Source organism: Cydia amplana, chromosome 13 (genome assembly GCF_948474715.1).
Source record: "Cydia amplana chromosome 13, ilCydAmpl1.1, whole genome shotgun sequence".
In the NCBI taxonomy this organism is placed as follows: Eukaryota; Metazoa; Arthropoda; class Insecta; order Lepidoptera; family Tortricidae; genus Cydia; species Cydia amplana.
In genome coordinates, this window is record NC_086081.1 from 8,675,550 (window position 1) to 8,701,219 (window position 25,670).

General features: G+C 37.5%; 3 protein-coding genes across 4 annotated transcripts; 1 reads left to right on the forward strand and 2 right to left on the reverse strand.

The window, feature by feature from the left end:
• On the forward strand, window positions 1–7,557 carry LOC134653267 (uncharacterized). The gene is made up of 5 exons (XM_063508592.1): window positions 1–346; window positions 533–687; window positions 1,616–1,694; window positions 3,435–3,641; window positions 7,372–7,557. Exons 1-5 carry the CDS (start codon window positions 35–37, stop codon window positions 7,465–7,467), a joined length of 849 nt encoding a protein of 282 aa, XP_063364662.1. The 5' UTR covers window positions 1–34; the 3' UTR covers window positions 7,468–7,557.
• A 6,833-nt stretch (window positions 7,558–14,390) lies between these two features.
• LOC134653268 (general odorant-binding protein 19d-like) lies at window positions 14,391–17,800 on the reverse strand. The gene is made up of 5 exons (XM_063508594.1): window positions 17,671–17,800; window positions 17,102–17,269; window positions 16,088–16,205; window positions 14,959–15,044; window positions 14,391–14,451 (listed from the first exon to the last, which is right to left on the reverse strand). Exons 1-5 carry the CDS (start codon window positions 17,722–17,724, stop codon window positions 14,434–14,436), a joined length of 444 nt encoding a protein of 147 aa, XP_063364664.1. The 5' UTR covers window positions 17,725–17,800; the 3' UTR covers window positions 14,391–14,433.
• Window positions 17,801–20,579: 2,779 nt separating this feature from the next.
• Window positions 20,580–23,917, reverse strand: LOC134653481 (general odorant-binding protein 72-like). Of its 2 annotated transcripts, none has more exons than XM_063508850.1 (5): window positions 23,760–23,917; window positions 23,242–23,317; window positions 22,241–22,329; window positions 21,581–21,692; window positions 20,580–20,692 (listed from the first exon to the last, which is right to left on the reverse strand). In XM_063508850.1, exons 1-5 carry the CDS (start codon window positions 23,811–23,813, stop codon window positions 20,604–20,606), a joined length of 420 nt encoding a protein of 139 aa, XP_063364920.1. In that variant the 5' UTR covers window positions 23,814–23,917; the 3' UTR covers window positions 20,580–20,603. The 2 variants fall into 2 exon arrangements, with proteins under 2 accessions (XP_063364920.1, XP_063364921.1); XM_063508851.1 differs by having other exon boundaries at window positions 23,752–23,776.
• Between the last annotated feature and the right edge of the window lie 1,753 nt (window positions 23,918–25,670).

Genomic DNA, 25,670 nt, shown 5'->3' on the forward strand with positions numbered 1-25,670 from the left:
TATTATTTTGTATTATTCGTATTTAAACAACAAAATGGACGTATCATCCAAAAGTGTTTGTTTATTTTCGATTTATTTACTTTTTATACTATCATCAGTACATGGACAGGATAAGTGCGTTAAAAGAAATTCGTGTAGTTGCGTATTTCCCAATGGCACGGGTATTGACTTATCCCCGTCTGCGAAGAATTCTGTCTACACATCGAAAACCAATTATGACGAGAAGAATAAGGGCGTAGAAATAGAAGTGACCACTTACTATTATCATCCATGCTTCGACTTATTACTGACAAATATTAATCAGTCGACGGCTATGAATGGGACCACTTGCAATAAACCTTTGTCGGTATGCCTTCCTTTGGATATATTATATACCTATTCCTTCCTTTGTTGAGTAATAATAGTGTATTATTGTATGATCGCTACTTCAGGAACTTATGTTCTCTGAAAAGCTTTGTTCTATCCATAAATGCATTAGAAGACATTGTTGCTTATGTTTTCATGTTGTATTACATTATCGTCTATTTTTCAGCTGTGTAGACATAGAAACACTTGGAATGGAACCATTCAAGACAAGCTTACTAAATATGAAGACATTTTTGAATTTATGGGGAGTTCAAATGATACTGGTACAGGTGTTGAGTTTTCGAATGACGGTAGATCCATCAAGTATTTGAATGAACCATCGTAAGTGTTTGAATTATATTTTAATCAAATCTTTGTAACATACATATACACTTTGTATGTTATTTAAGTTTTATCACATAAATAAACACAAAAACACTGTTCTAATAAAATTAACAAACATCAAATTAGTAATTTTAATTCTGGATATTTGTGTAGTTTAGTGTACTACCACTACAACCACCGAGTTTGTCCATTGGAGCTATATGTGTTGTAATCCAATTTTAGAATACATTAATTCTTTCATTAAACATGTGTGGTGTGTGGAAAAACTAGTTCATTCACTATCTGGTTTAGCTAACATATTAACATAACCAGTTTTATTAAGCCAATCACATTGGAAGCATTCTTTTATTTATTTTACATGGCATATTTATTAATGAAAAGGAACCATTTGTTTGAAGATATACATACCATCTGTATTTACTTAACCTCCTAAGGCCCGTAGTCCTACCAGTAGTACTATTGTTTTATACTCATTCTGACCCAAGTACTTAAAAGACTTTTTTTAATGTCATTGTACTTATACAGCACTTTACGAACTTGTTAAAGGGCTCACAGACAAAACAAAACAGTCCTTTAGAAGTTCGTACACGCCAATTTCGATAAGCGCAAAATTTGAAATGGGTTTTCTATTAAGTCCTACTGGTAGGACCGTGGTACGCTATGACTACACAATTGTTATAGGAGCTGGGTCTGAATAAGAAAGTTAATAAGTACTATGGGTAGGACCTTGGGCCTTAGGAGGTTAATAATAATTGTTACTTTACTGAATAATAACTATAACCTGTTTTATTTGATGCAGGAAAATATGTGTTTTTATATAATATGATACATTGCAATACTTGTCAGCATTACCTTTTCAAATTGTACTAATGTTAGATCTCTAGTAAATAATTGTCCTTGTTATTATCTTGGCTATATTTTTCAGGTCCTCGATTGTGGATTTGATATGTGCCGAAACTGATGATCAATTCTATGTTAAGGATACATCTGAGCCCAAACAAATTGTAAGTTGTTATTTCATCATCTTCCTTACGTTGTCCCGGCATTTTGCCACAGCTCATGGGAGCCTGGGGTCCGCTTGGCAACTAATCCCAGTAATTGGCGTAGGTACGAGTTTTACGAAAGTTACTGCCATCTGACCTTCCAAACCAGAAGGCAAACTAGGCCCGTATAGGGATCAGTCCGGTTTCCTCACGATGTTTTCCTTCACCGAAAAGCGACTGGTAAATATCAAATGATATTTCGTACATAAGTTCCGAAAAACTCATTGGTACCAGCCGGGGTTCGAATTCGCGGCCTCCGGATTGCAAGTTGCACACTCTTACCGCTAGGCCACCAGCGCCACTTGTAAGTTGTTATTTAATTTTTTTAAACTTATCAAGTATCAAATTTTATATAATTCAGTAACTGAGGTATAGCTAATATTTGACCTAGGCTTTGTCATACAACTAATCTTAACTCAATAGCACTTTCCCAAAGCCTCAATAAAAATCAGATAAAAAAAAATAGCACTTTCATTAAAACTTCAACAAGTTCAACACAATCCTTTAAGCCTTTTTGTGTGGTTAAGTAACAGATAAGACTATACCAATATGTTTTATTAGTGAGGTGAAGCCATTATGGAACTCTTCAGTTAAAATCATAATTACGGTATGTTCAGTTAAATAATTAATGTTGAGTGTACTCATATGCCGCTACTATAATAATAATAATAATATAGCCATTTATTCCGAACGATATCAAGTTACAATTGAATATACAAATGTTTTTATTTTTTATAATATATCTCTTAGTTCGGTGTGCCGTAAGGCATAGGCCTCCTCCAACTGTCTCCATTGGGATCTGTCTGCAGCAACCCTCATCCAGTATGGCCCCAGAGTCAGACGGATGTCGTCTTTCCATCTTGTGAATGGATGTGCTTGCTTTCTAGTACAGCCTCTGGGGTACCATAGAGTAATCTGTTTGCTCCATTTTTCTATTGGGCAGCGTAGCATGTGGCCTGTCCATCCCCACTTTAGATGGTCAATGCGAGCAAGTATGTCGGTAATCTTTGTTTTATTTCTTATTTCTGAGTTTCTGATCTTATCTGATAGTTTGATCCCTAACATACTACGCTCCATTGCCCTTTGACACCTTGCAAGTGTCTCGCGATGGTTTTCGGTAAGAGACCAGGTCTCACAGCCATACGTTAGGCAAGGTAGAACGCAGGTGTTGAATGTTTTCTTTTTGATGTTGACGCTTAAATCTTTGCTCTTCATAATTTCTTTAAGTGACCAATACTTTTTCCACCCGCTGGCTATTCTTTTATTTATTTCCTTGGACATCATATTCTCCACAGAGATGATTTGTCCCAAGTAAACATATTCGCTTACATATTCGAAACTGGTGCCATCCATTGTTATATCGACGATTTTTGTGTTAGTCATCATTTTTGTCTTACTCGCATTTAATTCAAGGCCCACTTCCTTGCTTTTGGTTGCCAGGGTTTGTACCATGCCTTGTAGTTTCATAGGGTCTTCCTCTAGTAGTATAATATCATCCGCAAATCTCAGATGATTCAGTCGTTTACCGTCTATTTTGAGGCCACTATCAAACCAGTCTAATTTTCTGAATATGCCGCTACTAGTTGTATACATATAGTGTACTCATAGTATCAATCCTCACACAGTGCCTATCAACGGGGAGTCATTATGTTCTTAAAAAAATGGTAACTCAAAATCAACCAAACAATAATTCTATTTCAGGTACTTGCTTTCTTTTCGAGAAACGCTTGCCTTCGACAAATCGAGTCCAGCCGCTCTGTGGGATCCACACTGCTGATTATATTCTTCTCATTCGTTATTTTCTACCTAGTCCTCGGAGTTTGTACCAAGAAATTCTTGATGGGAGCCACAGGCATAGAAGTTATACCAAATCTGATGTTCTGGACTGAATTGCCGAATCTTGTTAAGGTGAGAGTTGCCTATTAATTTCTACATGCTAGATGTGTTCATTTTGTATTCAAAATGGTGCGCATGGCGTTGTAAGTGTTATACAGATGAAGTGCATAATTATTTTCCTTGGTATTTTCACGGAAACGTACGAACATGTCTTGCTATTTCAGTCAGTCTCGGTATAAAAAGTACTGAGGTTGATTGAAGTGGCATGACAAATACGAACGTTTCCGAGAAAATACGATGGAAAACAATTATGCACTACATCTGTACTAAGCTAAAGCTAAATGTCGGTAATTCAACTTAAATTAAAGCTACTGCATGTACACACAAGGTAAAAAAAGATACTACGTTTCCACATTAAATTCGTTTTCTTGTCTTACTACTATTTTAAAAGGTTGCTTTCAGTGGCGGATTTGCAGTCTTTGCCGCCCTAGGCCCAGACCCTGTAGCCGCCCCTTCAGCACCAGCACCCATCATATTGACTACATTTAGGTCAGGCAACGAAAAGGTATAGAGGGAAATGCTTGGGACACATATTTAACTTAGTAACTTTGTTTGGACTCGTTAGGAGGTGAAAATATCAAAAGTCCCCGGCCGTAGCCCTTGAGCGGGGGTAGGGGGGTTTGATTTGAAGGTTCCATTTTTCGGTTTTGGAAATTTAATGCAAAATTATAGACATTCAAGAGCGGCTATCTCAAAAACTAAACAAGATACCTATCGAACAACTCGACTGTATAAAACTTGTAGCAAATTTAATCAGCTTTCATTTTGTACAATGATCAGTCGTTAGAACGCATAGTTTCCAAGATATAAGCGAAAAACCGAAAAATAGGACCTTCAAACCTCCCTCTTCCCCCGGCTCAAGGGCTACGGCCGGGGACTTTTGATATGTTCACATCCTAACTAGTTCAAACAAAGTTACAAAGTCAAAAATTGTGTTCCAAGCATTTCCCTTTATACCTTTTTTTGAGAATTCCTTGCCTGGCCTAATTTTAAGTTATTTCTTGTTATCATCAGCGATTTTTTTGTCACAATTTGCCGCCCCTAATTTATTTATTTATTTTTATTTATTTATTTAACAATATATTTACACGGCATTACAGACAAGCCAATACACCGAGAAATTAAAACATTACAGAATACCCAGTAGGTATACAAACACATAAAACATTTAACAGATAATAAATTAAACACAAGTACTAGACAGCCTGTCATCCATCAACTCGCAGAACCTTAGACATTCACGGCATACAGTCGCCCATCTCCAAGCAAACAAGTCACATTCAGGTGCCGATGTCAGGAGCGCATTGAGCAGCGTCAGCGCACGAAAGAGCGGCGAATTCCTATGCGAGACCGTGCGCGCCGCCGGCACTGCCAGCAGTGGACGCGCTCGCGGTCTCAAAGTGACTTTTGGCAAGTCTGAGACGTACAGCCGTAAGACTCGAGCCACAAGCTCCGGACAGTCGGACTCACCGCGCAGTATGCGACAAGCAGTGGTCAGCAATTTGTTGTTGCGCCTTACCTCTAAAGAATTATATCCGAGGCACCCGAGTAAATATTTTGTTGGATACATAAAAGGATAATACCCAAATCTTTTTTTAAAAAAGAATCTTAGGAATGCCTTTTGGATCTTCTCCAGAAGCAAGGCATAAGTGGGCTCGTACGGGTGCCAGATGATTGCCGAGGCCTCAAGCTTACTTCTGACCAATGCGCTGTAAATCATCCCTATGGCTCCAATGTCCCAGAAGTCCTTAACACTGCGGATCACAAAGCCTAGTCTCTTAAAAGAACTATCCGCTAGTGTACGAATATGCTCGTGAAAGCTCAGGCGTTCATCAAAGGTCACGCCAAGATCCTTTACGGAAAAGACCCTGGCGATCACTTCAGTTCCCAACGTATACTGCTCAAGTAAAGGGGTTGCAGAACGGCTAAACGTGCACACAGAGCACTTTGACGTATTAAAAAGCAACTTATTGGCTATACTCCAGTTAGTAACTGAGATAATATCCTCTTGAAGAGAGACACAATCCGCTCTACTCTTTACCCCATACACAAGCTTCAAATCATCAGCGTATAACAAACATTGAGCATGCTTGACGACAGATTCCAAGTCATCAATCATGAGTCCAAATAAAAGCGGACCAAGTATCGACCCCTGACTGACCCCAGACCTGGTATGATAAGGAGCCGAGACGAAACACCCATAACGAACGTACTGCTGACGATCGCGCAAATAACTAGCGAAGAAAGCAAGCAACCTTGGCGAGAAGCCTAAGTCATTTAACTTTCTCATAAGTATGTCGTTATCCACTCGATCGAAAACTTTTCTGAAATCGAAGTATAGAACGTCGACCTGGGTGCCCCTATCAAGATGCTCGGAGATAGTAGCCGTTAGAGTTAACAGGTTGGTGTCGACCGAGCGATTTGCTCTAAAGCCATGCTGAGCATCACTCAAATGCGGTTTCAATTGTGTTGCTAATATGTTATGCACTATCGACTCGAATAATTTTGCCAATGTGGGAAGTACAGCTATAGGCCTATAGTTTTCAACATCAGCGGTGTCGCTAGTCTTTGGAATAGGCCGCACTCTTGTTATCTTCCAAAGCTTCGGATAAGTGCCAGTTGAAATTGCCAGGTTGAATAAGAACTGAATGGGAACTTTCAACTGCTCCATACACCCCTTGACAATGTATGCTGGAAAATTGGCAGGACCAACAGAACTCACGGCCTTTAACCGTTTTATGCCAGCAACCACCTCCTGTTCAGATATATTAGAAATATTAATACACTGCGAATGGTTCCGGCCGCAGTCCTGAAGCAAGTTCACATCCAATAGTGGGACCTCAGGCAGGAAGACGCCCGAAAAAAACCTAGAAAAAGCCACCGCCGCCTCCGCTCCCGCGAATCGCTTTCCCTCGAACATGACTTCACCAGCAAACCCACCCTTCGACTTGAGACTATCAATATGCTGCCATAACGAGCGAGGATCCCTTTTCACATTAATTTGAATTTTATCAATGTAGCTGTCATACGCCAAAGCAATTCTTTTTTTAATATCCCTTCTAAGCTGTGCAAACTCTTTATAAGCTGCAATGTTGTTAGTAGCCTTCCAGGTCCGGTGGATACTAGCTTTCCGTGCTATGTCAGCAATGAGATCAGGCGTGAACCAAACCGGGTAGCGTCTACTGACCCCCTTCGCGCGACGTTTTATGGGTATACATCTATCAAAAAAGCCATAAACTTTATCATAGAATAAGTCTACTGCAGTGTCGACGTTTTTAGCCTGAAGTATATCCTGCCAGTTTGCTGCAGAGACCAGTTCATACAAAAGTTCATATTTCTAATATCTCTATCTCGCCGCCCTAGGCACGTGCCTACTGTGCCTTATGGGAAATCCGCCACTGGTTGCTTTAGTCTCGAAGCTAAGTCAACTCGACCAAGGCTTCACTAACAATGCGACCACTTCCAACAAACCTCTATCCCTATAAATCCTTTGAACGCTTCGCCTATCTTGTGTGGTGCGTCATCGTGAACCTTGTCGGAACGCACGAAGGTATTGGGCTGTACCCGCGCGCGTCCGCTGACGTGTTTGGCGGTCAAAGGGTAAAACTTCGCCTCGGGGATAAGTTCGCCTTTGCGGCCTTTGTACTAATAACGAATGTTATTTTTCCTGTTTTGTTCTGATTTTTGTATAATAAAGTGTTTTACTAGTACTACTACTAAAACTTGAAATGTTTCGTTTCAGGACGGCTGGGCGTTCGCCCTGAACGGCTTCAAGCTGCCGGCCCGCGGGCCCGGGCCCGCCACGTCGCCCGACCCCAACAGCTACGACTCCATATAACAACAGCGCGACGACGCGCTGCTCGACGGACAACTCGTGTTCATCGACTAGCCACGAACCGGTACCACACCGTTAATGGAGATCATATAGGTTATGATTATGAAAGATATTCTTTTCTCAAAAAGGCGTGGAAATATTTACATTAGGTCTTATACTGGCTTAGGTCAATGTGGGGAAGATCGGCATATAACATTTTTAGTTGGTATGGAGGATATATGGGGCTTTATCTATGAAAAGGGACCTTATTGTCGATGGCGCTTACGCCGCACAGCGTCGCGCGGCATTTTATTTATAACGGAGCACCGTTAATAATGGCGTAAGCGCCATCGACAATAAGGTCCCTTTTCATAGATAACGTCACATATTATGGCTGTTTTGGATACCTTTAGTATTCAAAATTGTAAAGAGCCATTATCATTATGTGAATAAGCGTACAACTTGGCCATTCTCCTTCCCACAGCCGTCCATAGCCGACAGTATAAAATGATTCTTAAAACATTCTAATAAAGTTTACTATCGAGTGTCATATAAAAGGATCGCTCCGAGCTCCGGTCTAAAGGAAGGTCTGAATCATGTGATAAGGGGCCTATTCCGTAATAAAATACAAGCTAATACTATTAGTGGATTTATATGTAAAATCACTAATAGTATTAGCTTGTATTTTGTTATGCTATAGGTCCAACATCGTAGTAATCGGAGTGGATTCTCGTCAGGGATTTTAGTTTTGAAGTAGCATAACTATATCAACTAAGGGCCGTGGCAAATTCATGGAATGGGGGTAATAGGGGCGTGTGCTCGCGGCCTCTCGTTCAAGTGAGGCCCCGTGGCCAGGGGCCCGTGGCATATAATAGGCTACATGACTAATTTTCATTTATGGTATCAATCGATCGGGTTTGTTTTTAGGGTTCCGTATCCAAAGGGTAAAAACGGGACCCTATTACTAAGACTCCGCTGTCCGTCCGTCCGTCCGTCCGTCCGTCTGTCACCAGGCTGTATCTCACGAACCGTGATAGCTAGACAGTTGAAAATTTCACAGATGATGTATTTCTGTTGCCGCTATAACAACAAATACTAAAAACAGAATAAAATAAAGATTTAAGTGGGGCTCCCATACAACAAACGTGATTTTTGACCGAAGTTAAGCAACGTCGGGCGGAGTCAGTACTTGGATGGGTGACCGTTTTTTTGCTTGTTTTGCTCTATTTTTTGTTGATGGTGCGGAACCCTCCGTGCGCGAGTCCGACTCGCACTTGGCCGGTTTTTAGGATCAAATGTCTCTATGGGACCCATTGCATTAAAGTAACACAAAAGTCAGAAATTGTAGTCAAAGTCCGACAGTCGCACTTCACTCGCGAAACGCTTCATACAAAACGATAAAGGGCCGTGACGTCAAGCTCTCTGGGAGCCCATCTTGTAGTATGGACAAAACAAAACAAGAAAATTGCGTTTTTGTCGGTGAAATATTGCGTTTATGTATATAGTTGCTATACAATATTTTTTTGGATGAAATGTAAGGAATCGAATGGTACCCTTACTTTTATCGTTTTTGGAAGTTAAAAAAAAACTAAAATTTTGAAACGTTTGAAACTTTCAGGTCCTGTATTTTTCTAATTTTTCAATATTTTGTTTTAATATCCACATTATTGTGATAAATAGCTCGTTTGCTATCTATTTAACTAGATTTTGTTATAAAATTCAACATGTGTCATCATCCCTATTGCCCCCTTATAGTTACGCCACTATTTTATGGTGCAATAGGATAGTTATTCTACATTCATGATAAAGACAAGTGAGAAGTTTGTGAATTATTCATAGTCAATATTCTTTTGCACTTTTAATTCTGGTTTGACATCAAAATTAGTAATCTAAGGTAAGTGACATATCGGTTGTTTACGTAACAAGTACAGTTAAATTAAATATTGTAATATTATTCATGTAGAAGTGTATTATTGAATGTCAGTAATATTTACTTTGGAACTAAATAACGGTCATTGTTTTCATACTAATTGCCCGTTATTTCATTTAATTATTCGTTTATTATTGTAATTAGGTAACATAACATTTCCGTTTTTATCTTCCGTATTTAAAGTTGATCAAAAAATGTAGTCATACAATAATAATTTATTTCCATATTTTTGAAAGCTTATTACTTGTTTATTTACTTATTTATTTCTAATGTGTTTATTCCATTTAAATATATTTGAATAATCTCGTAAGATAGCAAGATTCTTACATATATGTAAGTATAAATAACAAGGCTGATAGTTAGGCATCTGGATCGACTTGGCCGTAATTCCCAAATCATATTTTCATCGTCATTTGCCTTTTATCATAATCAATGAATATTGCCTTTTATAACCAAGGGGCCTAGCCAATATGACAATCATACATCGATAAACGCCAAAGGGAAAGAAACAATGTCTATTTCCATATGTTATTTAAGTTTTGCTTGGCGTTTTCTATCAGCAATTGTCATATTGGCTGGACACACGATGTTTCTAATTTCTACTTACATTTCGATACACAACATCTTTGTGGTTTTGGTTAAGTAGACATATGATGTAAAAATTATTATTATAGATTTAAAAATAATATAAATAAGTGCCAATTTTAAATCACTACTTTATGCTTCTGTAAATTAATAAATAACAAGTAAAATTATTGTAGTCGCTGTCTATGGTTGTTTGTGAGTAATGATGATAATTATGTAGTAAAAAGAAAACTTCGGAGTACTTTACTTATTTTGAACTTTGTACCTATTTTATGATACTGTAAAATACTATGTACTATTTTCAGACCTGTATACAAAATGCCTTCACATCTTATCTTCTGTAATTTTATCTTTTAAGTCTTGGACCAATCAAGAAATAATAGGTCATATAAATAAAAACACCATATATTTTTAATTTTTTTCTGTGGGAGGATTTAAAAGATTTTTAACTAATTATGTCATGTAATATTTATATCTTTTATTGTTTTTGATTTTAGTTATATTTACTAATTGAGGTTACAAATGTGTCTTCCCATACATTTGTCCACGTTGTTCAATTCAGATTATAAATCGTTTAAATATCTGTGACCACAATTATACATACAATAATGGACAAAATACGATAGCTTAATATCCAATCAATGTACATTTAACTAAGTGAATAGGGATAGCTGGGGTGTATAGAAACAAAACTTTTTGATAGACCCGACAATTTCTTAAAAAATACCCACACAAGTTGTATCATTCGATTAAAATAACAGTAGATCTTGTATGATACAATTTGTGTGGGTAGTTATTAAGAAATTGTCAGGTAAGTAAATCTCATTTTAAGTTTTGTCCCTATTCACCCTAGCCATCCCTATTCACCCTGGTTGACGGTGTGTATTAATATTATTAGCACACAGCAATGCACAAGTATTTACTGTTTGAAATCTCATCACAATTCACATTTGTTATGTTTCACCGAACTTCTTGTCCGACATTTTGAAGAAATTATTTCTTTTATATTATAGTGCAGTCAGATCCAGTGATTAGTCGGATTTTGAAGTTTACGTCACTTAGCAGTAGTTAGTCATTTTTATTGTTGATAAATACGTAGTAGATTTTCATTTACCATTGTTTTCTATTGTCGAGTGAGTCGGACATGTTGTATTTTTTATACATTTATTTTGGAAAGGTTGTATTTTGTGGAGACAAGAGGTTTGTTCTTTCATCCACTAGTCACCCGATCACCTCACATGATTTGTTAAGTTTGAATAATTAATGTTTCAATTATTTGTCGCACTACGCGTTCTGCATGACGTTGAAATACTTAGGTAATGGGTATGTTTATATTAAGTTATGTCGAAACGAAATTTACTTACCTAAGTGGCTTTAGGCCACGGGTTTGGCAGCTTTGTCATCGATGTTGGGATTAAAAACTCCAATAGGTATACTTAACAGTTAAGTGTTTCATAAACAAGTGTACGTATTATATTATACCTCATCATAGTTTCATATGTTTGTCAAATTATAAGGGCAATAAAAATTAATGCCATACCCACTAGTTTTTTTTGTATAATTGAATAAGAATACTAGGTTCAGTCGAGTTCATAAACATCTTTACATATCAAAGTTCCAAAATTATTTTTGAACTTTGACTTGTAAAGATGCTTGTGAACACCGCCATACCTACTTAAAACCTTGACTCAGCGATATTAGTAAGAATTTACATTATTGTATAATCTAATGTTGGTACCAACATACTACCTGAAACTCCGTATAACTTATGTACTAAAATGAAAATTGATAGAGGCTAGTACTCTCGTGAAATTACATATGTTCTTTTGGGGTTCCCCTCATCTGGCATAATATTGTTTGTCAGAAATACATTTCGCATAACATGTATCGCAGAAACACTTTTAGTCGAATGGTAATTTTGCATAACTATTACTTGGAATTACTATTTACTACGCATACAATACATTTTGCAGCATATCATTAAGCAGAAAATTACTGTTGCCGATTTTCGTTTAGTATAATTGTATGTACCATAACCATCCTGCAGCATACTCTTATTATGGCATAATGTTTTTTTCTGCTAGCAGAAAAGTGGGTTAAGTTAAGTAAGAACTGCGACCCCAACAAAATTGGACGTGTGCCAGAAAACAAGGTTAGGTTATGTTAGAATTGCGACCTCCTACAAAAACGAATGGCTGTCAGAAAAATAGGTTAGGTTAGGTTAAAGCTGCGACCTCCTACAAAAACGAATGGCTGTCAGAAAAATAGGTTAGGTTAGAGCTGCGACCTCCTACAAAAACGAATGGCTACCAGAAAAGTAACATCAACTGCCATAAAAACAGATTATGTTAGAGCATACTAGGTACTGCAGCACATTGGTAAGTCAATTAAAATCATTTATAACATCACCTTTAATTAAACTTGATAGCTTTATGCCACCAAAATATTATGCAATACATTTATCTGCGAAATCAATATTCGTTTAAAATACTATTATGATCATCAACAGTATGCCAAAATACGGTTCTGGATTATAAAACTCTGCGAAGTGATTGTATGCTAAATGATACTATGCGAAAGGTAATTCTGCCAAACGACATTTCTGCCAAGTAACATTATGCAATACAAATATATGTCAAAAAACTTTCTGCAACACATTAGTAACTCGTTTTTAGGGTTCCGTACCCAAAGGGTAAAAACGGGACCCTATTACTAAGACTCCGCTGTCCGTCCGTCCGTCCGTCCGTCCGTCTGTCACCAGGCTGTATCTCACGAACCGTGATAGCTAGACAGTTGAAATTTTCACACATGATGTATTTCTGTTGCCGCTATAACAACAAATACTAAAGACAGAATAAAATAAAGATCTAAGTGGGGCTCCCATACAACAAACGTGATTTTTGCCCGAAGTTAAGCAACGTCGGGCGGGGTCAGTACTTGGATGGGTGACCGTTTTTTTTGCTTGTTTTGCTCTATTTTTTGTTGATGGTACGGAACCCTCCGTGCGCGAGTCCGACTCGCACTTGGCCGGGTTTTTTGTCTCAGTTCAGTCATCCATACCACATTAAAAAAAACAATCTGCTTTTTTTACAATTCAGTTTAAGAGTCACGTAAATATTTCTATGTGACTTTTTCAGAGCAATTAAAATGGTTTGAAAGAAAAAAAAATCTTGTCACACAATTTATTTATGAGACGATTTATTCGTTCAAAGTTCAAACTCTTGGAGAAGCAGAATTATCGACAGGATCCCCAATACACGTTATACTTAGTGAACTAACAGGTAAAGTAAAACAAAACACACTTAAAAATTATTACCTATCTATTTTTCCAAAACTCTAATAAACACTGGGTCAACCAAATCTTGTCAGTAAATAGGAACAAAAAACTATACTCATCCTTTTCTTTTGGGTGCTAGTACTAGTGTAAGACAAATATAGTATGATTCTCTCTATGTTTGAAATCAAACAGATCTTTGACACACTATATAAACAATTAGTTATTAAGATTTAGTCTTGAAGTCATCTAACCCAATTTTGATATGACATCTTAGCTATGTTTCAGATATCTTTCTTTGCTCTGAAAGACGCCCGGCAAACGGAAACATGGTCGCCCTAAATTTACTCGGCACCGTTTCGTGAAGCAAGAGTTGAGCGTACTGGGGATGAAGTGGGATGAGATCTCCCAAGCTACCCAGGATGAGAGTTAGTGGAAAACTATTAAGAATATGATTCAAGCCCAACCCCAACAGAAGGTAACAATAACAATTGTAAATAAGGAGATACCTCTTTTGAACGAACACAATAGGAAAAAAACTCTAAGACATTTTTTTATCCCATTAGGATAGAGAGAGCTCGTGATTCTGAGTAGAAATAACACAAAAGTGGCAAAAAAGGTCACAATAAATAAAAATGGGAAAAAATAAAAGAAACGCTCTTTTAACAGTGTTAATACATTAGAGATGACGATATACCGTACGTAACGCATCACTTACTCCTACGTTGAATATTATACGATTGACAAAAATCATAGTTACGTGTTACAATAGACGTTTATTAGATGCATAGGTAAGTGTGGTTACCACTTACCAGTTACAATGTTGCATGTTGTGTGATTACCTTAACTACTTAATAGACAGGTCGACAGGTCTGAATAAATAATGGGCCGTTCATGGGTTCCATGGTCGTCAGAATAAATCAACTGTTTTTTTAAGAGAATGGGGGCGGAAAATTTTAAAAATGTGGGGGCGAAGGGTCGATATCCCATTTTAATTTCGCGCTTTTTTACTGATAAATGGGTTTGTCCGACTATAGCTGTAATACATGCTTTAGGTATAGGTACTTAGGGCTAGTAAGGGAATACTTAGGTTGTTAAAAAAATAAAGGAATATAATTCGATTTATCATACCTATTTATTAAAACTATGATTCTTACCGACGCAAAAACGTAACAACGTGGAGCTTTGAAAACTTAAACATTTATATTTTGAATCCCATCTGAAAATAAAATAGTATGTAAATGTATGTGTGATTTTTTTAAACGTATAAAAATTCTATATGAACACTGCAATTTTACATTAGTCCCTTCTTAATGTTACCAAACTAGTTACCTATATTTTAACTACTTACCGAGTGCAATCGTAAGAACATAAATAAGCTTAGATGAATATCGTCAACCGGGGTAAATAGGGATGGCTAGGGTGAATAGGGATAAAACCCCACACAAATTTTATCGTAAAAAATCTACTATTATTTTCAATCGAATGATACAATTTGCGTGGGTATTTGTTCTCTTGTCAGGTAAATCACATTTCATTGAAATTGTCAGGCATTAAGTCCGGCTTTTGTACTTTTTTGATGTGCAATAAAGTTTAAATAAATAAATTTCAAGTTTTGTCCCGATTCACCCCAGCCATTCCTAGTCACCCCAGTTAACGGTATAAAAAATGTCAAGTCATGAATGAAAACTTATTGCACACATTTTAAATTTAGAGGGGTGTTTACCTTAGGGGCATTTTCGGTTAGGCAATTGAACAACAAAGCTGCTCTTTCGCAGCCTTTCTCTCCATCTTTTACGGTCTCGTCGTTCACTGGAACAAATTACCAACATAAATACGTGCACGGCTGTACGCTTTGTTCCTACTACTACCACAGAATAAATAAAAGTACTAAGTACAGAAGACTCACTCTCTAACAAAACGCGTCTGTTACGATCAGCACAGATATGGCCGCTAGGTGGCGACAGCGCCACGCGCGGCTTATGGCTTTCCCTAAAATTGGGGCCGAACGGATGTACTTTTAGCTACCTGTAGCAAAGCGACGAAATCGCGGAGTGAGACACGCCTGCTACTACTAAAATAAATCCCACTATTTAGCCGGAACCCCACTGCTAGGTACAGTCGAGCTATGCACGTGGGTACAAAAACACATCGTATCAAATTGTAGGTAGATATAGGTACCAGGGATGTTGCGGATGCCGATTTTTTGACATCCGCCGCGGATGCGGATGCGGATTTTTAAAGGCTCACATCCGCGGATGCGGATGCGGATGCGGATGTCAAGATAGTACCATAAAAAACGTCAAATATTACATTTTAGTAATTTTTATTTCAAAAAACCGGCCAAGTGCGAGTCGGATCGCGTTCCAAGGGTTCCGTACATTAAGTCCCACTCACTCTTGACTGCTCATTTCTAATAGGTTTTTTTGGTTAATGACTAAATTACCTAGCAGTCTAGCACTTACGCCGATGCTAATAAGACGTTCCTGTACCGACCTGTTCCACATCCGCATCCGCATTAAATCCGCATCGATTATATGCGGATGCGGATGTTGAAAATAATGCGGAAGTTGCGGTTGCGGATGCGGATGCGGATATTCGCAACATCCCTGATAGGTACTTACTTCCACAGCAGTGCACGAACACGCCAGCACGCCACGCACGAAATGACGTCAAGATGCCAATCGTATGCGCCGTAGCCAACGAAACACTAATGTCTCTGTCGCACTAATATGGAAGAGTGATAGAGAGACAATTACCGTTTCGTTCGCTAACGGCGCAAACGCTTGGCATCTTGGCTGGGCCCTCTGTTCCGAAGTGCCCCCTACGCACTGAACTGCTAGATAAGAGCTAACCTGTTTTGCAGTGATCGAATAATTTCTTGGAATTTTCAATCATAGTAGTCTCGTCTCCGTGATCGTTTTCAGCCATCGCTTGAGCTGCCGTAATGTCAAACATGCCTTTGTCATCCATCTGTAACACATGTGAATATTCTTATGTCCTATCTTTAGATAGTTAACTCTGACGTTATGGCGTAATAGCTTATTCGAAGCTATCCATGTTATACTCCAGAGGGCCTACCGCGAACTCCGAAGTTCTCAAATTGCGAGCATCTTTCTCTGTATCTCTAATTACGCCTTAATTGGAGTAAAAGAGAAAGATGCCCGCAATTCGTGAACTTCCGTGTTAGCGGGAGGCCCTCAGCTGCTATCCCTTTACCTACTGAAGATAAATCTTACCCCTCTCCAAACTTGCATGAAATTACTCTGCAGCTACTTTAACGTGGTGGTGCTGGTAACCACCTAAGCAAGAACACCCCATGAAGAAACATTTAGTTGGTTGGTCTGTCAATTAAGCGTGATTCGAGATGGTCCATTTCTTTCTGTCATCCTCCCATTACTTCACAAGGTGATTCGTGTACCTCCTAAACAGAAACTCGTAAGCAGTTTTGGTTTCTATACAGATGCTGAGTGTGAGCCGTAGCATGTCTAGACTAGACATTGAAATTATGACCTCTCTCTCGTCGTTATCTTGTGGATTTTAGTCATCACTGAGTAATCTGCTCTTTGAATATACTTATGATTAGGCTTCTATCACTTCTTTGTAAAGATTCAGTTGGTCTTTAGAAATCAGAAATCGTTTATTGCGAACCATGGTAAGTACATAGATGGTATATTAAAAACTTAGAATCACATGGCACCCTATTAAGGGTATAAGCAAGTATTCTTATAGCTAGGTAGGACTACTTTGTATAGTAATATAATATTACCTATTTTTTTTACATTGCCTTTAGGTAGGAACATAGATTGTTTAGCCACAGTTAAACTTTTGAGACTTGGGTATATACATACTACATTTCGAATACGTACCCAAGTGGCCTTCCTATAAACGCAAGCCATCAAGCACCTCGCATTCTCACTGTCTGGCATCTTGTGTTTCTGCAGCATGACCATCTCGTCGGGTGTGATCATGTGGTCCTTGCTACATGTCACGCCTAGCTTCATGAAGTACTGCTTGACTTCGGCCTCGGTCTTGCACTGAAATTTGAGGCTAATTATGTCGACCCCTAAATTCAATAATTAAGAAACTGCGGCCGTCCAAAAAAAAGCATAATTTTCCAAAGTGGAAATATAATGTTTGTATAATTTTTTTATTCAATTTTAAGTAGCTATGTTTAATAGGTACCTATTCATCATTCAAATCTTAATTAATATTTATGACTTTATCAGACATTGTCGTTTGTTAATATTACATACAAAATAGCCAGGGAGGGCCGCAGTTTGCCGACCGCCGCGTTATGTTATTTGATTAGAAAATGACGACAATGTTATATTTTTGTTAATATCGGTAACCCTTCAATTATTAGTCACAGTATACCTACAATTCGCGTCTTTCTAATGCCAAGTACAACAAATTAATTATAATTAGGTATACTTACATAGGATAGTCCTACTATGCAACAACATAGTAGAAATTGAAATAACTTTGACATTACTCTGGACGATGAAAACTGTTGTTAGATTTGTTGAAATTCTGTTTTTAAATGTATTCAACCGGATATTTATAATTAGATATTATGCACATCATCCGGTTAAGTATTTAGATATAATTATTAGATACTATTGTAATTTTTAATGGTTCCTACCCAGGCCGCGTAGCCAACGTGCCAATCTCTTACGCTCCGTAGCGATTGAAACGCAACTGTCACTGTCGCACTAATATGGAAGACTGATAGAGAGACACAAAGCGATTTGATGGCGAAGCGATAGCGATTGTCACCTTGGCTAAGCCGCCTGTACCTTTTATTATATGGTTATTTTTTCACCTAGGTCATACTTACTGGTATTAGCATAGTAATATATATATATATATATATATATATATATATATATATAAATATACATATAAATAAATAAATAAACAAGAATTGCTCGTTTAAAGGTATTAGATAAATTATATTCTGAAGTACGCATTTGTCAAAACTGCCTTTACGGTCACTCAGTTTTTCCAAAATCTATAAATGTCCACCGTCGTCTTTAATTAATAGTCTTAGATACCTCCCTCACTGCTTGCAGAAGTGTGTTTTATCCTTTTTGGAACACTTTTAAAATTTTAAAGTAAGTTTAATTTCATTTAAGTATTCATTGCAATTCATGGTACACATTACAGTTGTTATGTTAAACTAAATTGGAACAACATTACACTTTAAATTACTTTACAAAACATATTATTGCTTAGTATCTAAATTAAAAAAAAATGTAAGTAGTACATTACAGTAATAATTTTTCAATCGAATAATAAGTCAAGTATACTAAGTCTTTTTTTTAATTCTTCATAGTGTCATTGATTGTGTTCGCTCACGTTTAAAAAAGTGCTTAGGGACTAAACAATAGTGAATATAACTGGGTCAACCAAATCTTGTCAGTAAATAGGAACAAAAAAAACTATACTCATCCTTTTCTTTTGGGTGCTAGTACTAGTGTAAGACAAAGATAGTATGATTCTCTCTGTCTATGTTTGAAATCAAACAGACCTTTGACACACTATATTAATAATTGGTGCCGAGTGTACAATTAGTTTCCGAAACTCCAGTGACCTTCCTCTCACGCATGATTGTCGTTGCTTTGACATTAGTTCCGAATCGTTAGCTTTGCACTGGCAATTTGTATAATGATGGTACTTGATTACTATCTATTTTCCATATTACATTCGTTGTGTTTTTTATTAACTTGGTATATACTCGTACTTACGACGGGGTATAATTTATAAATATTGCCTACATACCTACTATGAATGAAAGCGCTGGTGGCCTAGCGGTAAGAGCGTGCGACTTGCAATCCGGAGGTCGCGGGTTCGAACCCCGGCTCGTACCAATGAGTTTTTCGGAACTTATGTACGAAATATCATTTGATATTTACCAGTCGCTTTTCGGTGAAGGAAAACATCGTGAGGAAACCGGACTAATCCCAATACGGGCCTAGTTTACCCTCTGGGTTGGAAGGTCAGATGGCAATCGCTTTCGTAAAAACTAGTGCCCACGCCAATTACTGTGATTAGTCGCCAAGCGGACCCCAGGCTCCCATGAGCCGTGGCAAAATGCCGGGACAACGCGAGGAAGATGATGATGATGACCTACTATTTCATGATTGTCTGATTTGATTACCTACCTACAAGTATCTATGTATGCAGTTCGTAAATCCATGATGAGTTGAGAAAACATCATCAAAATTAATAGGCATACTCTGGCAAACCTACTTTTTCAGTAAAAAAAGGCGCGAAATTAAATAAAAATATGGGGAGGACAACCCTTCGTGCCTACATATATTTTAAAGGCCATGGCAGGATAAGCTAAGTGAATCTGCCCCCAGCGAGTTTTGGCTTGTAATTTTTTTCGATGATGTGGCTTTGTATTGGTAACAAGTATGCAAAATTGGAGCCCCCAAAAGTTTATATTAAAAAAAATGCACGTTTTTATAAAGATTTTTTAATCAAGTAGTTTTGACGAGCGTACCTATAGAAAATGTATAGTGATGTATTCAATTAATAAAAACACCTTTTTCTACCACAGATAAAATTAAGTAAACGCATTTATTTTGTAACTTATTAAAGAGGCTAGCTTTGGTGAAAAATTTGGAGGTGTCGGTGACGTGAAAGTAATTAATAAAAACATTTTTTTGAAAAAGTAATTGTATTTTTTTTCTTTTTTGTATGGCAATATATATATATATATATATAATAATATATATATATATATTGCTATAGCTGGTCAAGCAGATCTTGTCAGTAGAAACAGGCGGCAAATTTGAAAAATGTAGGCGCGTAGGGATATCGTCCTATAGAAAATTTGAATTTCGCGCCTTTTTTTACTGTCAAGATTTGCTTGACCAGCTATATCCTATAATTAATGATTAAACGTGACGCACGTCAAAATCGGCTGGCTAGAAAAAAAAATATTGCAAAAAGATCATATTTCGTTTGTTTTTTTTTTAACTATTTAAACTTTTGGGGGCTCAAATTTTGCATATCTGTTACCAATACAAAGCCATCGAAACTTCATCGAAAAAAATTACAAGCCAAAACTCGCTGGGGGCAGATTCACTTTATCCTGCCATGGCCTTTGCTGCCTTTTTCTATTGACGGAAAAGGCTTGTCAAACTTACAAGTTATTTATTTATTTATTTAATTAAACTATATTGCACAATACACAAAAACAATGTACAAATGGCGGACTTAATGCCTAATGGCATTCTCTACCAGTCAACCATCGGGCCAAACAGAGACATGTAAAGTTGGTGCAAGGAGAAAAAGGAATTATCATGCCGAAAAATAAAAATAAAAATCACTTTTAGCCACTACTTACACGAAAATTTATTAAGGAAAGAAAAATATGTCAGGATTGTGGTTGTAAACACATTTTGTTACGTGAAATGCAGCTTCGCAGATATCTTTGTAGCCGTCCGCTGAAAAAGGAGTAGGTACATATTTATTAACTATTAATACTTGGTTAGGTATATACGAGAAATATTTTTTTGGCAAAACTTTGATTTTTGGTACAAGCTTAAATACTTATGCTGACTGTACTTTTTTACCACAGGCAACTAAATACTCATCGAGACAATTTTAAAAACCCTAAACCTAATTAGGTTGCGTTGATTCATCACAGAGTTCCTATGGCCACGTCCTGTCTCCATCATCAGATCAGCTCGATGGTACTATTATATTTCATTGTCACTCGACTTCTCAGCTTCATCGGAAACCGGGAAGTTGGTCAAATGTACCTAACTTGTAGGATTTGACTACAGACGGACAAGGGCTCATCCATTCATTACGTCACATGTTTTGGGGGCAGGGAGGGGGTCAAAAAATGTGACAAGGGGTGGGGGGAGTCACAATTTATGCGAAACAAAAAACGTCGGAACGATTATATCTCAAGAGCATACTGCATATAATATGTAGCGGTAGGTATTTATTTATAAACGCAAGTCACGTGGGTCAATGTTTTAAGAGCACTTGTTGACTTTTTTCTAAGTAGGTACCTACTTCCTTTTTCTTTAAGGCTTAAGCACCAAGTTTGTTTCTAATCCCAAGATCCATGCTTACTGCAGGATGGGGCTGTATTATGAAGTTAAGAACCTAAGAGTTCCGTTTTCCCAAGCTATGTTACACTGAAGCGTACTAACGACAATAAAAATAAATATATGTAGGTACAGATGTAGATCATAACTGTTTTCCATCGCATCTCCGTAAAAATACGATGGAAAAGAATTATGCACTACATCTGTACCTATCTACAGTTTTATTAGTGGCCGCGACTTCATATATATTATGTAATATATTATGTTACTTACGAACTTTCTTGCACGCAGTCAAAGCCGCCTTCGCGGGCTCTTTGATTTCCTCCGGTAAGAGCATGTCTGCCTGCTTTATCGCGGCATCGTAGCTCAATTTTCCATTTTTGACCTGTAACGAGCATTGTGTAGAATGTGTAGTGACTGATGAACCATAACTAGACTTTAGAAAGTCTCGAGCCGAAATAGAGAAATGTACCTAGCTACCTATATCTTTAAGCAGCGCTCTAAGATGAGCTTAGCGTTTATCTTAACTGAACCTACATTCTAGGTACCTACTGCTTTGGAGCCCAGGGTTCGACATGCCATTTTTTTCTCCGTTACTATTAACATAATAGGGTAACTGGCCACTTTTAGTAAGTGGCCACCCCAAACCTAAAAAGAATTCTATTCACCTATAAATAGAATTCATTTTAGTTTAAAGTGGCCATTTATTGAAAGCAAGCCAGTTATTGAAACCTTATACTAAAATAAATTCTGTTTATAGGTGAATATAATTTATTTTTAGTTTAGGGCGGCCAGTTATAGGCGAATTACCCTATATGCACAGTACATACTTGATTTCCGCCTGTGTCAAGTTCAAACGATTTATTGGTATAACAATTAAAATAACAAATTGGTGTGTGTACCTATTAGTGTAAAAAGTTGTTCTTAACTTACGGTGCCAGCCATTTTCATAACACAAGCCATGTAACACATAACTTCTTTCTCCGCGATAAACTCCCCTTTGGCTAGAGGATCAATTTTTTCTGAAAAAAAAAAATTTTTCAAATCAATGGTAAACCATTCATCTTCACCCCTCTTAAGTAGTAGGGCATTTAAAAATAAATTGAAACCCTTTAAAAAGCTAAACAGCTTGGGTTTTTAAAATTCATGATTTTTTGTCGATCATATTTAGGGTACTGTACTGTACCCAAAGGGTAAAAACGGGACCCTATTACTAAGACTCCGCTGTCCGTCCGTTTGTCCGTCTGTCTGTCACCTGAGACTGTTGAAATTTTCACAGACGATGTATTTCAGTTGCCGCTATAAGAAAAAATACTACAACAATTTTTTGCCGTTTTTTGCGTAATGGTGCAGAAACCCATCGTGCGCGAGTCCGACTCGCAATTGGCCGGTTTTTTAAGAACTTTGTTAAGAAATCGCCTAGGCACTATACTTTAGATGTACTAATAGTATGTTGCCTATACTGGATCAACCAAATCTTGTCAGTAGTAAAAGGCGGCAAATTTGAAAAATCGCGGGTTAGCAACACTGTGTTCGAATAATTCCAAAATCGCGTGTCATCTGTGTGTTATCTGTGGAATGTGGCCAATGGAATGACAGCCATCATCTTATTGTTTACATTCTGAGTCGTTTCTATTTCAAGAGAAATTTCTGCTGTCACCATTAAATACCAAGATTATGCATGACCTCAAGCAAAGCTAAGGTGCCTACAATGTACAATCATGCTCGTTGACGGTAAACATTACTAAAATTTGAGGTTATGATAATTCACTCGAACTGACGTATGAAGGGCGGAAAAATAAACGTTTTGGTTCGATGTACATTGCTGCTTTTCTTAGCGCAATTCTGTTCTTTGAGTGTTACATGGTGTTACCCTACTTTAATTTGCAGTACATTGCTACTGACAAGATTTCCTTGACGCACTATAAACTCACCATCTGCCACGTTGTTTTTTGGTTGACATGTTTTTCGTATAGTTTTCCCGGTAGCTTTTATCTGCTTCATGGTCATCTGATGGAGAAAAAACACTTAATTTAGCAGAAGACCTCGCAGTGCTTCGTTTATATTTTGCCTCGCTTTACAGTTTTAATGTGAACTACGTATATAAATATGCTTTAGGAATGAGCCAAAAAGTGACTTTGATCTATAAGGATTTTCCGCGCAGTGTCCAGAAGAGGGGCATTTAAAAAAAGCTGATGTTGATTAACTGGTAATAAAATACCAGATGATGTACCTAAGTAATAAAATACTAAAGACCTTTAATATCTGCCACTATTTCAGATTCTGATATTCCTTGTAAGTTAAGGTTTGCGGACGTTAGACAATTAAGAGAGGTACAGAAGGATATAGGTGCACAAAATGTACACATATTTAGCTACGCAGAGAAAAAATAACTATAAATAGATAGTTGAATGTATTTTGAAGATGACAGAGTAACAAACAACTTGCTCACCGCATCACAACATGTTATTAAAATAAGAAATTTGGCGATCAAGATTAGCATCATAGTTCCTTATTACTTGGGACTCTAGACAAGACTGACATGACGAATTTCTGGAAACTTGCACCGAGTTTGTGCGCTTCATAATGACTTTTGATAATTGTGCAGTGCAGTGATGAGACACAAAGCACTTAATCAAGGTGTGACCATGATTTAGCTTAAACTTCGGATTATACTTGTATATAGGTTTAGGTAGGTACATAACTACATATACCGAGTGATCTTATCTTATCTTATCTTATTGTTTTCGGGGCGGATACACTTCGACCCACTAGGGATCTTTTGTGCAATTACCCCCTAGAGAAGATCCGTCAACTACTCATGAGCTTTTCCCACCATATCCATGTGTCGGATGATGGAGCTCATGGGTAGCGTTTTAAAGTCCTTTGGTTCCAGATATCCTGCTCCAAAGTCCTTCATTATTTGTCTGGCGAGGGCGTGACATTCACACATTAAGTGTTTCACTGTCTCTTCCTCTTCGTCACACATACGACAATCGGTGATGTCAGAGTGTCCCATCGTGGCCAGAATTCCTTTGACCCCGTAATGGCCAGTAAACACCCCCGTGATAAAATACCCACTTTCTGGGTGCATCTTTTAGTAACCCGGAAATCGTTCTGCATTCTACACACTAACAAGTAACATAAATAAAATAATTTACTTAGGTCAAGCAAATCTTATTTATTTATTTAAACTTTATTGCACAATACACAAAAATAATGTACAAATGGTGGACTTAATGCCTAATGGCATTCTCTACCAGTCAACCATCGGGCCAAACAGAGACATGTCAAGGAGAAAAAGGAATTTACTTATTAGAAATCTTGTCAGTAAAAAAAGGCGCGAAATTCAAATTTTCTATGGGACGATATCCCTTCGTGCCTACATTTGTCAAATTTGCCGCCTTTTTCTACTGACAAGATCTACTTGACCAGCTATACATATAGTAAATAAAATGATATTAGGTCCATCATTATGTTAAAAGTCCTTTGATAAAAGGTTTTTAATTAAATTTGTATTAATACTTTTTTTTGTCACGCTATGTTTGTCACCCTATTCACACTGTGAATTAAACCAATGGTTAAGTAATTAAGACGTGTTACTTCGCACTTCCTCGTCCATTGCTTCTCATCTCGGACCTATACCTACTTAATTATTATTACTTACGTAAACTTTGGTTTTATTTTCTAAATAAATGAAAACTGTATAGGCCTAGAACTGTTTTAGGACGCCTAATTAAATTTAGTAACCACGTTGCAGAGATTTTTGGTTGTTGTTACTTATCTACTTATACTTTATTTTTTTGATTAGGTCTTTGAATGAGATACAAACTTTTAAATGCCCCATACGACACGTACAACTTGGCGGGGCATTTAGCGTGGATGGATTCAGCGGGCCTACCGTAAAAACGGAAATTCGCAAAATGCGGGGATCTTTCTCTTTTACTCTCATTAAGACGTAATTAGGGTGACAGAGAAAAATGACCGCAATTGACGAACTTCGATTTTCGCGGTTATAGCCCTGCGCAACGGGCCTTGCCAAGATTAGGTACAACCGTACATCGACAAACGCCAAACGAAAATAAAACATGTATCGGGATGCCAGAGGGCCTACCGCGAACCACGTTCGACGTGTTGCCTCCCTGTCATGTCACACTTACGTACGAATTTACAAGTGCGACAGAGAGGCAACACTTCGAACGTGGTTCGCCGTAGGCCCTCAGGTGCTACGAAAAGTCTAGTGTCGATTTCCAAACATTAAGTTTCGGTTGGTGTTTTCTATTAACAGTTGGCTAGGCCCCCAGGTTTTAAAAACAAAATTGGATTGTATTAACCCTTAAGTGCCGTGACATCAATAATGTCG